Source organism: Pipistrellus hanaki (assembly GCF_964339955.1).
Source record: "Pipistrellus hanaki genome assembly, chromosome: X".
In the NCBI taxonomy this organism is placed as follows: Eukaryota; Metazoa; Chordata; class Mammalia; order Chiroptera; family Vespertilionidae; genus Pipistrellus; species Pipistrellus hanaki.
The window spans coordinates 70,313,346-70,327,563 of record NC_140524.1 but is presented as its reverse complement, the minus strand read 5'-3'; the positions used below and the strand labels follow the sequence as shown (position 1 = coordinate 70,327,563).

General features: G+C 37.5%; 1 protein-coding gene across 1 annotated transcript in view; it reads right to left on the bottom strand.

Annotated features, from left to right (window-relative positions):
• Positions 1–14,218, bottom strand: part of KIF4A (kinesin family member 4A) — a 143,095-nt gene that overhangs the window by 36,344 nt on the left and 92,533 nt on the right. The window contains exons 16-20 of the mRNA XM_084869809.1: positions 11,616–11,719; positions 10,511–10,655; positions 9,668–9,778; positions 1,388–1,471; positions 551–664 (exon numbers count right to left, since the gene is read on the bottom strand). Of these exons, the coding sequence (XP_084725935.1) occupies positions 551–664; positions 1,388–1,471; positions 9,668–9,778; positions 10,511–10,655; positions 11,616–11,719 (558 nt within the window). The remainder of the gene's footprint in view (positions 1–550; positions 665–1,387; positions 1,472–9,667; positions 9,779–10,510; positions 10,656–11,615; positions 11,720–14,218) is intronic.

The window sequence follows — 14,218 nt, the reverse complement described above, 5'->3', positions numbered from 1 at the left end:
AATACACAACTACATAGACGAATCTCAAAACTAATTATGTTTAATGAAAGCCAGAAAAAAATGTATTATTCAATTTTTAGAAAATTCTAGAAAATGAAAAGAAATATATAATTATAGAAAACAGATTAATAGTTACCTTGAGATGGGGGAGTAGGAAAGGACTGCAAAGGGGCACAAAGTTTTATTTGTGTTGGAGGTTTATGTTATCTTTATTGTGGTGATTTCATGGGTACATGTCTGTGTCTAAACTTATTAAATTGTACACAAACTTATTAAATTGTACACTTTAAATATGTACAATTTGTTATACGTCAATTATACCACAACAGAAAAGTCAAAAAATTAACTGAACCTCAAAAGGGGTAGGGATACAAAGGGTTCTCTACTCTTGGTCTTTAATAACCATTCATATATTCATATCTTTAGGAAATAAGGCTTTCAGGCAGACCTTCATATTTTACAGTTTACTTCTAAATGAAAAGAAAACTATTTCCCATGTTCACCTTTTTCCAATATACAAAAAAGAAAAGGCAATTCAAGCTGTCAATACCTTCACTCGAGCTGCAGTGCCTCCCATTTCACGGCTCTGATTCTCTTTCCGCTTATCTGCGACCTCCCGTTGTTTTTGGAGAGCATCCTTGAGCCTCTTGTTGGCAGCTGCTGCCTAAATAAAAACGGCTCACAGTAATGTTGAATTTAAAGGTAAAAAGAAGAACATCATAATTTTCAGCATATTAGTAAAGAAAAATAAAAAATTCTATGGTTTGAGTTTCTCTAGGAACTAAGTTTATAGGTCTCCATGTCAAATGTGTACTTTCGCTAGGTTCTAAAGCGGATATTGGTCAACAGTTACTGCTTTAGAGCCCAAAAGAGAGGTACCCATTTCAAGGAAGTGCTGCAGGCTTGAAAGTGTATAGAAATGTCACATATAATATTATTCTGTGACTTTTTAGAAAGAAGCAAGCCCAATTAGAAAAAAAATATCCTTATTTGGATAGTACCACTTCATCAGGTTATCTGTTCATAGTTCATGACATATAAACAGGGATCAAGACTTCGCAATTGCTGGTCAGGACTGGTATCCTCTGCCCTGGCTGGGTGGTTCAGTTGGTTGGAACGTTGTCCCATACACCAAAGGGTTGCAGGTTTGATCCCCAGTTGGGGTGCGTATGGGAGGTAACCGATGGATGTTTCTCTCTCACAATGGTATTTCTCCTTCTCTCATCTTCTCTCTCTAAAATCAATAATAACATATCATTGGTGAGTATTCTTGGTTGTTGAATACTGATTGGCATCCCTAGTTTCTCAGGACACTGGCTCATTTAAGGGATACTACTTTGCCTGAATCTATGCAATACACTTGACCTAGCAGATTGGAATTTCTTACCTCTTCAGTTTTACGTCTAAGCACATTAGACTGTTTCTGGAAGTTTCTTTCGAGTTTGAGCAGTTCATATTGCCTCTTTCGGTCCTTAGAAGAAATGATCCAGACAGTTAGATAAAATAAAACTTTATAATGTAAATAAAAAGTATTTCAATGGTATAGTCATTATGGAAAACAAGAAGCTCCTAAAAAATTTTAAAATAGGCCCTGGCTGGTATGTTTAGTGCTTAGAGCGCTGGCCCACCTTGAAGCATCGAAGGTTTGATTCCTGGTCAAGGGCAAGTACCTGGGTTACAGGTTTGATCCCTGGCCCTGGTCAGGGCGTTTGTGGGAGGCAACCAATCAATGTCCTTCCCTCCCCTCTCCTTTCCCTTCTCTCTCTAAAACTCAATAAAAAAAATCCTCTGGTGAGGATTAACAAAAATTTTTTTTAAAAAATAGAACTATTGTAAAATCTAGTGATCCCACTATTGGTTATATTCAAAGGAAATAAAACCAGTATCTTGAAGGGATATCTGAAAAGATGAATGGATAATGAAAATGTGGTACATATACATAATGGAATATTATTCAGTCATGAATAAGAAGAAAACCCTGCCATTTGCAACAATACAGTCAACTTAAACTAGGCTAAGAAAGACAAATACTGTATGATGTCTTATATGCGGAATCTAAAAGTCGAGCTCATAGAACCAGAGAGTAGAACAGTGGTACCAGGGACAGAGGGATAAGGAAAAGGTTAGTCAAAGGGTACAAATTTCAATTATAAGATAAACAAATTCTAGGGATCTATGTATAGCTTAATGACTATAGTTAATAATACTATATTGCATTATTTAAAATTTGCTAAGAGAGTATAAAGTATTTCCAACACACTAACAAAAAGGTGATGGATTTAACATCTCCAAATTTACTCTTCTTTTTCAAAATTATTATCATTATTCTGGGTCACTTGTATTTATAATACATGTGAATTTTAGGATCAGAATGTGAGTTTCTGCAAACAAGTCAGGTGGAATTTAGATTGGGATTGTGAAGTTGTACATCAATTTGGAGAGTATTCCACCTTAAGAATATGAAGTTTTCCCATCCATGAACATGGGTTATCTTTCCATTTAGATAATTAATTCTAGGTCTTACAACTGTTTTAAGTTTATTCCCAGGTATTTTATTTTTATTGATGCTTTTATAAATGGAATTGTTTTCTTAATTTCATTTTTTAAATTGTTATTTTATTTTTATTGATGCTTTTATAAATGGAATTGTTTTCTTAATTTCATTTTTTAAATTGTTAGTTGCTAGTGTATAAAAAAATCTGATTTCACACATTGAACTTACATACTGCAACTTTGCTAAACTTGTGCATTAGTTCTAATAGTTTTTCTTTAGATTTTCTAGGATTTTTTTGTCATCTCTTAACAGAGGTAGTTTTGCTTCTTCCTTTCCAATCTGGATGCTTTTTATATGTTTTTCTTGCCTAAGTGCCCTGGCTAGAACCTCCCAGACAATATTGAATAAAAATGGCAGGAACAGATATCATTGTCTTGTTCCTGATCTTAGGGTGAAAAGTATTCTGTCTTTTACCATTAAGTATGATGCTAGTTGCAGGGTTTTCATAAATGCCTTTTTATTAGAAAAGGTTCCTTTCTACTTATTTTTTTGTTTGTTAATTATGAAAAGATTTTATCAAATGTTTCTTTTGTGTCTATTAACATGCTTCTTAATACTGGCCTCACATAATGAATATTTTTGAATTCATTATGTGTCTTCTGTGTATAGTATATATTAATAGATCTTGATTTTTTAATTCAGTCTAACAATCTGCCTTTTGAAGAGATTGTTTAATCTATTCAAATTATGCTATTATTGGTATGACTAGATTTGTTTTTGAGCTTACATTTTGTTTTATCTTTTTGTTTGTAATTTCTTCTGTTAATTTTATTTTTATTTAAAAAAATCTTTATTGTTGAAAATATTATAGATTCCCCCCCCCCCCATTGCCCCATCTGCCTGGATCCCACCTTACACCAGCAGTTCACTACCGCATTGTCTGTGTCCATGGGTAATATATAAATGCATATAAGTTCTTTGGTTAATATCCTCCCACTGGCACCCCCCATCCCTCTGAGATTCATCAGTTTGTTCTTTTTAATTCATTAGTTTATTTTGTTCATTAGATTCTTTGTTCATTTATTTTGATTTTTAGAATGAATTATTTATAGATATGTATTTACTGACATTTTATTGTTCACATTTTTGTTCTTCTTTCTTCTTCCTTTCCCCCCTCTCCCTCCTTCTTCTTAAAAAAGACCCTTTAATATTTCTTGTAATACTGATTGGGTGGTCATGAACTCCTTTAGCTTTTTCTTGACTGTGAAGCTCTTTATCTGACCTTCAATTCTAAATGATAGCTTTGCTAGTCAGAGTAATCTTGGTTGTAGATACTTGCTTTTCATCACTTTGAATATTTTTTTGCCACTACCTTCTGACCTGTAAAGTTTATGTTGAGAAATCAGCTGACAGTCATATGGGTGCTCCCTTGTAGGTAATTAACTGCTTTTCTCTTGCTGCTTTTAAGATTCTCTCTTGCCGAAACCGGTTTGGCTCAATGGATAGAGCGTCGGTTTGGGGACTGAAGGGACCAGGTTCGATTCCGGTCAAGGGCATGTACCTTGGTTGCGGGCATATCCCCAGTAGGGGGTGTGCAAGAGGCAGCTGATTGATGACTCTCTCTCATCGATGTTTCTAACTCTCTATCTCTCTCCCTTCCTCTCTGTACAAAATCAATAAAATATATTTTTAAAAAAATGATGACCCATGATCATTAAAAAAAAAAAAAAAAAAAAGATTCTCTCATTGTCTTTAATCACTGGCATTTTAATTATATGTCCTGGTGTAGGCCTCTTTGGTTTCATCATGTTTGGGACTCTCTGTGCTTCCTAGATTTATAATTCTATTTCTTTCACCCGGTAGGTTAAATTTTCTCTCATTTTTTCAAATAGGTTTTGAATTTCTTGCTACCTATCTTCTCTTTCAGCCCTTCCCACCCTCTCTGCCCATGATGAGAACGTTGGTATTCCTGAAGTTGTCCCAGAGGCTCCTAACACTATCTTCATTTTTTAATTTTTAGTTTTTCTTTTTGCTCTTCTGCTTGGGTGGTTTTTGCTTCCTCATATTCTAAACCACTGATTTGATTCTCGGCATCTTCTATTGTACTGTAGATTCCCTGTAAATTCTCACTAAGTTCCTTGAAGCTTTCATTAAGTTCCTTAAGCACCTTATAATCATTGTTTTGAACTCTGTATCCAGTAGTTTGCTTGTTTCTGTTTCACTTAGTTTTTCCCCCCTAGAGATTTCTTCTGTTCTTTCATCTGTAACATATTTCTTAGTCTCCACATTTTGGCTGCTTCACTATATTTGTTTCTATGTATTAGGTAGAGCTGCTATGTCTCTTGGAATTGGTAGAGTGGCCTTGTGTAGTAGGTGTACTGTAGGACCCAGTGGTTCAGCCTCCCCAATCCCCTAAGCTGGGCTCTAGGTACACTCCTGTGTGGACAGTGTGCACTGCCCTGTTGTAGTTGAGCCTTTATTACTGTTGGTATCACTGGGAGGGATGGAACCCCTCATCTCAGGCCAATTGGCTGTTATTACCAGTTGTGACTATAGTTGAAGAGCCCTATGGAGCAGGACTTGTTTCAGTGGGGCTCTGGTGTTAATTGAGTCTGCCCCTTTAGTGTGTTGTTTGTAGATGTGGTAGGGTTATAATCTGAAGGGTGTGTGGTCTGAAGCTGATCACTTGGTGTACTGGCTATGGGGCCTCCTGGGAGGTGCAAAGTCAGCTACTTTCTGTGTTCTGCTTTGGGCCACCTGGCAAGAGCTATAGAGCAATCTACAGAAGGATGCTACTTGTGTTAGGCTTGGAGGTGCCCAGGAGAAGCCAAGCTGTGAGTCTTGGCAGGCTGCTGCTAGTCAGGCCTGTGGCCACTTATCAAGAGGTATGGGGCACACTGAAGTCAGCTGCTACTTTTTTGAGAGATTTTAGAAAAGTCTGAAGCCTGAGCCAGGACAAGTCATTCACATGGAAAAGCCACAAAAAATAGTTTGGGTGGGGATGAAAAATGGCTGGGATGGGGCCTCAGGGAATCACCAGGGTTGGGCAAACTGTGTGGGCCAGGTGGAGACTCAGATCTGGCACCTGCCAGTCAGCTCTGTGGTGGGGAAGTCTCTGTAATGGAAAAATGGCATCTGCCAGCATTTCTTCTGGGAGAAAGTTGCCCTCCAGTTCCTGACCAGATGCCAGACAATTTAGTTCTTTCCTGTTTGTTCCTCATCCTTTCAAGCTAATGCCCCAGTATTGGAGTTCAGAAATAGTGAGTCCTAGCAAGTCTGTGCATGGACCCTTTAAGACGAACTGCCTGGGAATCTTAGCAACCCTCCATTTCCCTCAGCCTCAATCCCCACTGGTTTTTATAGCCCAAAGTTATGGGGACTTCTCTTCCCTGCACTGGAATCTAGGCTGAGGGATCTGGTGTTGGGCTGCAACTTCTTGCTCCTCATGGGAGACCTCTGTCACCAAGATATCCCTCCCGATAAAAAACATGCCACAGCCAAAACCAGTTTGGCTCAGTGGTAGAGCGTCGGTCTGCGGACTGAAAGGTCCCAGGTTCGATTCCGGTCAGGGGCATGTACGTTGGTTGCGGGCACATCCCCGATAGGGGGTGTGCAGGAGGCAGCTGGTTGATGTTTCTCTCTCATTGACGTTTCTAGCTCTCTATCTCTCTCGCTTCCTCTCTTAAAAAATCAATAAAATATATTAAAAAACACACACACACACACAAAAACATGCCACACATTGGTGTCAGGACCAGCCTGTTCTGTGCCTCCACCCCTCCTACCAGTCTCACTGTGGCTTCTTTAATTCTCTAGTTGTAGGGCTTCCATTCAGCCAAATTTCAGGCAGTTATGAATGAAGGGTGTACTTTATTTTAGCTGTAATTGTGATGTGGTTGTGAGAGGAGGTAAGTACATTTACCTACACTGCCATCTTGACCCTCCTTCCTCTATCTTTTATCTTTTTTGTTCCTTTATTGCTTTTTCTGCCTTTTCTGCTTTCTTTTACATTAAGAAAACTAGTATAAAAAATTTGTAGTATATCATAGTAATTAGTTTAATGATTATTTCACTATATTTTTGAGTTACTTTTTTTTAATTTCAGAAAGGAAGGGAGAAGGAGAGATAGAAACATCAATGATGAGAGAGAATCATTGATAGGCTGCTTCTTGCATGCCCCCTATTAGGGATTGAGCCTGCAACCCAGGCATGTGACCTTGACAGGAATCAAACCCAGGACTCTTCAGTTGGCAGACTAACTCTCTATCTATTGAGCCAAACCAAGTAGGGCTTGAGTTACATTCTTAATGATTGCTCTAGTGCTTATAATAAATATCTTATCAGAATCTACTTCAGATTTCTATTAACTTAATTCCAGTGAGGTATAGAAATGTTATTCCTGCATTGCTCTGTTCTCTTTTCTTTTTGTGTGTTATATTGTTATGCATTTTTAGTCAATATATAACCCAAAATACATTATTATAATTATCCTATATATTAAAGAGGTAATATGCAAATCGACCATCACTCCAACACACAAGATGGCCGCCCCATGTGGTCAAAGATGGCCGCCCCCATGTGGACACAAGATGGCTGCCACAAGATGGCTGGCAGGGGAGGGCAGTTGGGGGCAACCAGGCCAGCAGAAGAGGGCAGTTAGGGGTGACCAGGCTGGCAGGGGAGGGCAGTTAGGGGCAATCGGGCTGGCAGGGGAGCAGTTAGGCATTGATCAGGCTGGCAGGGGAGTAGTTAGGGGGTGATCAGGCTGGCAGAAAAAAGTGGTTAGGGGCAATCAGGCAGGCGAGCAGTTGGGAGCCAGCAGTCCTGGATTGTGAGAGGGATGTCTGACAGGTGGGATCGGGCCTAAATGGGTAGTTGAAATCCCACAAGGGGTCCCAGATTGGACAGGGTGCAGGCTGGGATGAGGGACACTCCCCCGTCCCCGTGCACAAACTTTGTGCACCAGGCCTCTAGTTACTTTATATAATTTATGTTCCTTAAACAAGCTGAGCTAAAAGGAAAGCAAATACATGTTTATAGAATTTGTTATTTACCATTTGTTTCTCCTCATTTCTTCCTGTAGATTAATGTTACTATTTGATGTAATTTTCTTACTCAAATAAAACTTTGCTCCTTTATGTTGTTATTATAAAATATATTACATCTCTATTTATTATAGGCCCATCGATATAATTACACACATTATACAACTGCTTTTCAAATCAGGTGAGAAAAAAAAGTAATATATAATTATACTTTTAGAATTACCTATATTAATAATGCCTATATTGGCATTCTTTGTTTTTGTGTGCTTTTACAGATTCAAATTACTGTTAGTATCACTTGCTTCAGTCTGAAGTTCTTTAACTATTTCTTGTAATGTAGATTTTCTAAAAACAAATGTATCTGGCTTCTGTTTATCTGGGAATGCCATTATTTTGTCTTCATTTTTGAAAGAAAACTTTGCTCTCTATAAGATTCTTGGTTGATAGAACCTTCAGTTTTTAACTTCCCTAAACGAAGTCAGTACCCTTATGGAAGGCAGAATTCCTATGGCTATTCCTATGTCCAGCCTCTCTCCCGGGGCAGAACCTCAGTACCATAGCTCAGGATCTGGAGGCAGGCACAGCATCCTACTTCTTAGAGCAACATTTCTCTTCTGAGTTGGATAATGGGCTGAGGCACTAGACTCTATTTTTCTTGGCTTGCCTCTCCTGACATCGAACTGACATACTATGGTTAGATGGGTTGGGACAATCAGGCCCCAGTATTATTGGCTTTATGCGTCAGAGGCAGAGTTTCTACCCTATACGTGGGAACTAGGTGGAAAAAGGGATACACAGACCTCTTAGCTGCTTTTGCCTGAAACAGAGGTGTAGTAACATGGAGCTGAAGGCAATGAAACAGAAGAAACAATAGCCATAGAATGGAAACTGGAGGGTCGGGGAAGGGAGTTGGTCATAGCTCAAATGCCACTGACTCTTGCTGTTCTTACTGAGATTTAGTAGAGTTCCTTGAATAATAGTTTATTTGGTTTATACCCTTAGGACAATTTCCAGACCTTATAAATAGTTGTTTTTATAAACTTTGTCAGCTGTGTTTCTTTTACTGAGTCCACAGAACTCCTCATGCTATCTACCATTCTGAAAGTATTTCTAATCTTATTTCTTGACCCAACATATCACATTCTGGCCAATTCTAAAAATTTCTCCAAATCAAAGTCTTTTCCAGTATGCTTTCTAAGAATGCTGCTCAATCTAATTTGGGCCCATACTATCTTTCAGGGTGATATAATGTCTTAACTTGTGTTCTGGCTTCTGATCTCTCAATACTTCAGTTTGGTCTCACATTACTCCCATACGCATCTTTCTAAAGCAGTACTTTGCTAATATCACATTGTTTCTCAAAAACCTTAAAAATCTTTACTTTGCTAACAAAATAAAGTTTAAACTTCTTGGATCTTTAACAATTCAGCTTCAACTTGTCTTTCCAATAGAATTTTTTACTACTATTCCACCTGGACAATTAGTCATGCCTTGAATATGTCTACAAAGTTGTCATTTCCTGCTGTCCCATCTATCTGGGATGCCTGCATTTATCTCTAACAAAATCCTCCCTATTATTCAAGGCTTGTTCACCTATTGTCTTTTCACTCCAACTAGAAGTGTGCTTCCCTTTCTTAATTACTTTGGTGTTTTAGACCAGTGGTTGCCGACCACTGGTGGTCCGTGAGGTCCATAAGGTCGGTGACAGCTGTTTTAGACCATTTGTAAAGCACAGATCTCTTTATTCTTTATATTGGTGAAAACCATGTGTATGTCCCACATTCCCCTTATACCAGGCTTTCTTCAAGGGCAGAGTTCCTATTGCACTCATCTTTATATTTTCCAAGGTATATATAGTGGATAATACCTTGCACTCAGTAGATATTTAATAAATAGCTGTTAAATTCATGAATGTGTCACATTTTTGGAGACACCAATTATTTAAAATAAAATAAAAAGATTTCATGTCAGTCAGCCTAGAGAAAGGTTTATTATCTTTGAGGAGTATACTTACCTATTCTTTTTTATAACTTTATATTTATTGTTAACATTATTACAGATGTCCCCATTCCCCCACCCCTTTGCCCACATCCATCCAGCTTCTGTAACCCTTCCCTCTGGCACTTACCCGTTCTTTTAATTGGATTACTTCTTTGTCTTTTTGTTGCTTCCATTGTCTAAATTTCTCAGCATCCTCTTTCATCTGACGCATTAACTGTACCCGTTGATTTTTCATCACCTATAAAAACAAAAACCAGTACAAGTATTAGTCATCTGCATTTACTCTAGGTTATGTGCATATGGACAGACTAACCATTAAGAGAGAAAACTAAGCTGAGAAAGCTGCCAATAGATTTTATGATTAAGCTTATTATACCTCTTGCTGTGCTTGCACAGATTCTCTGAGTATAGACTACACAAATAAACACTCTGAAGCAATAAAAGCAAAAATGTACCTACAAGCTAAATCCAGTCCTAAATTCATGCTATATAAATGAAGTTTCAAGGAATTAACTACTAATCCTCAAGAACAAATCCACCTAGCAACCATTATATCTAAAGGTTTTAGTACAAGTAGTGTGAAGCAACTATTTTGCAGATAAGTTAAACATTCAATAGCTGAATTTTTTCTCTAGGTGTTTGTCGTTTTGCAATACTTTACAAAATTATTCCACATGATCATGGAAGGTGGTCAGTATATTACCACTAAATATTAAAGTATTTTTTTCCCTTTGGTTTCAGAGAATCTAACATTAAATTCTGAATGTCAAAGAAGGGTTTTGTTATTCAGATTTGAGACATCCACTAGAACAATGTTCTGCAAAAGGAACTGTTGTGGAGATTCATACACTTGAAATGATGACCCTGCTGGTACTCTCTCACATGAAAACACCTCTATAGTATAATTCCATATAGAACACTTATGCTTATAAATTTCAGTAGGATAAAATGCATGGATAAAGTTTAATACCCGTATCTCCTGGTTCAGTTTGGAGATGGTACACTCTGTGGATTCTTTCAGCTTCAGAAGTTTGGACTGTTCATTCAGTTTCTTCTTTAGATCAGCTATTTGACCCTCTAGCTCCTGGAGACGTTTGCGGCGGCGCTCACTCAACCTAAACACAGATGTTGTAGAAATGAAGACTAGAAACAGCAAAGCCTGACTTCAAAAGACATAATGTTAGACTCCCAGGCTCACAACCCTGATACATATAAAATAGGTGGCCGTTACATAGCCATCTTTAAGTATGAATACCACCCAAACAATCACAATTGCCTCAATAATGGGTCCTTAATACAGAGTCAAAGAACAATTGTTTTTGGGTATAGAACAATGCAATTGCCTCAATACACGCCAACCCCCATACCACTATGTGTTAAAAGGATGGTTCTTTGAAGCCATTTCACATCACTTTAGCTGTAAGAAATAATTCTGATGGTTATTACATAAGTATGAGATAGAAAGTAAGCATTCAGTGTAACTTTTAAAAACATTACCTTTAGACTCAATAGAAAGATTTTAGTCACTGAGTAAAAAGAAGATAGAATAGCCAATAAGGCAGAAGTTTGAGGGAGTAGCATATTCTGGTTATCTATCTTAGTTTCATTCTTAACTAAGAAATGGCTAGATTGATTTTTCATTTACTAGCCTTGACATTAATTCTATTCACAAACTAATTTACTATCAGTGCAGGGATAAATTGTTGCTGTCTAGTAGGTCTGATAATTTTTCAAAATCCAGTTCAAATGCTAACTTCTTGTAAAGCCTTCCTTGATCATACTAGCCTAAACTGATATTTCCTGCCTCTGAACTCTTAAAGCAATTACTGCTTAAGAAATTTATGTGTCTACTAATCATGTGCTGTGTTACAGCATTCTTTTATTGTCATCATGAGATGTTATTAAAAATCTCAATTAAATAACTTTTCTTTTGTGTAAGTCTCTCCTCCACAACTAAGTTTAAAATTTGTGGGTGCAGGATATGGCTCTTTTACTTCTCTACTTCTTCCACAGCTCCTCATACATAGTAGGAACTTTGATATGACATTTATTATTTAAAATGACTTTATTCTTACTTGGCTTGGTTGATATCCTTTTTTGTTGTCTGAAGTTCAAGAACCAATTCTTCCTTTTCTTTCTGTAGATTGATGACTTCCAATTCTAGATTTTTTATGTTATCCTACAAATGTTATAGGTCAGAGAGAAAGAAGACATTAAAGGCAAAGGAAGAAAATCACTTGAACATTCCACGTTTAAGAAACTATGCACTTAATTTCACCACTTCAATTGCATACTAAAAACATTTGTACTTGATTTGATGGAGATTAATGTCATGTAGTGGGAAAAGTATGGACTTGGACCAAAAGGCTGGGCTTAAGACTTGATTCCAGTACTTACTATCTAAATATCTTGCTGAAACCGGTTTGGCTCAATGGAGAGTGTCGGCCTGCGGACTGAAAGGTCCCAGGTACAATTCCGGTCAAGGGCATGTACCTTGTTTGTGGGCACATCCCCAGTAGGGGGTGTGCAAGAGGCAGCTGATCAATGATTCTCTCTCATCGATGTTTCTAACTCTCCATCCCTCTCTCTTCCTCTCTGTAAAAAATCAATAAAATATAAAAATTAAAAATTAAAAATAAATAAAAAATAAATTATCTTAAGGAAAGTAATTTCATTTCTTTTTGCCTTAGTTTTTGTGCAGAACAGAATTAATATAGCAGACATGAAGCTACTATCTTTATTTTTTAAATATATTTTTATTGACATCAGAGAGGAAAGAAGAGTAAGAGAGAGATAGAAACATCAGTGATGAGAGAGAATCATTTATCAGCTGCCTCCTGCACCCCACACTGGGGATTGAACCCGAAACCTGGGCATGTGCCCTGACCAGGAATGAAACCATGACCTCCTGGTTCATAGGTTGATGCTCAACCACTGAGCCACACAGGCAGACTACAATCTATAAAAAGGACTGCTTGTAAGGCTAGCCCATGGCTCATGCCTGGAAACTTGGATTTGGGTAGAGTTTCCACCATTCTCTAACTAATGAGTTGCTCACTATGCCTAAACTGTAAAAAAATATAATTTATCCTAAACACATGCTTTCCTTCTGGGAGTTTAGAATTTTGATATGTGCTAGGCAGAGAAAATCTACATAAATGACACCTGGTAAAATCCCTGAATTCCTAGGCTCAGGGGAACTTCCTGATAGACAACATTTTACACGTGTTGTCACAACCCATTGCTGGAAAAAGTAGGCACATACTGGGTGATTCCACTGGGAGAAGATTCTTGGAAGCTTGTACCTGATTTCCTTGAGATTTTGCCCCATGTGCCTTTTCCCTTTGCTGTTTTGCTTTGTATCCTTTCACTGTAATAAATCTTAGCTGTGACTATGACTATATGTTGTGTCCTGTGAGTCCTCCTTGAAGAATTGTCGAACCTGGGGGTGGTCGTGGGGACCACCAAGCATTTCCCTATCTATATAAACAGGTAACAATACAATTTACTTCACAGGGTTGTTGGAAATATAAATAAGACAAAAAAATAGACATTTTATAAACTGTAAGGGCTGCACAAACATCCTTATATTCAGAACTTTCAAACATATGTACTAGTATTCAGTAGCAACTATAGTTCTGCATGCATTTAGGAAACAAGTTAAGTTGGCACTTTTCAAGATTGGGAAAACCCAATGAACAGATTCTTTCCTGTTATCATAACTAAAAAAGATGAAAGGAAAATAAGTGACTGAGTGATTGACAGCCAAGAAGATTGTAAGCAGGCCTTAGACCAGTAGTGAAATCACACAAAGAAGCAGAGGCAGGTTAGGGGGGGCTTTATCAAACAAGCTTTCTAAATTGGCAAGAGCTGTTTTCCACAAAACATACTGAGCCACTTCTGTATAACCAACAAAAATCCAACTCATTGTTTTAGAGTTACCCTGCATATTTAAACTGGCAATAATATATGTGTATATGTGTGTATATTTATAGAACTAACACATGAACACATTCTTGTAAAAAAAAGTTCAAGTAAAACATATGAAGCGCAAGTCCCCATGACTGCCCCACCCCTGCCAAAATTCCAGTCCCCTCTCCAGAAGTAACCACTGTTATCGGCTTAAACCAGACCTTCCAGATATTTTTCTAGATGTTTACATAGACTAATTTTCTACACATATATGTAAGTGCATGGACTACATATGTAATTAATAAATATACTGTAGAAAATTTCTAGTATACTATATGTCAATAGATAATATATATAGTATATACACACAAATGTGCATATATGTATCTGTGTATACCTATTACAATGTATTAAAGATAAGTAGAGCCGAAACCGGTTTGGCTCAATGGATAGAGCATTGGCTTGGGGACCGAAAGGTCCCGGGTTCGATTCCGGTCAAGGGCATGTACCTTGGTTGTGGGCATATCCCCAGTAGGGGGTGTGCAAGAGGCAGCTGATCGATGACTCTCTCTCATCGATATTTCTAACTCTCTATCTCTCTCCCTTCCTCTCTGTACAAAATCAATAAAATATATTTTAAAAAAATAAATAAAGATAAGTAGAATTACACTTTATGTATATATTATTCTGTAACTTGCCTTTTTTAAAACCTGGTCTTGGAGATTTATTTATATCAGGGCATATATACATCTATCTCATTCTGTTT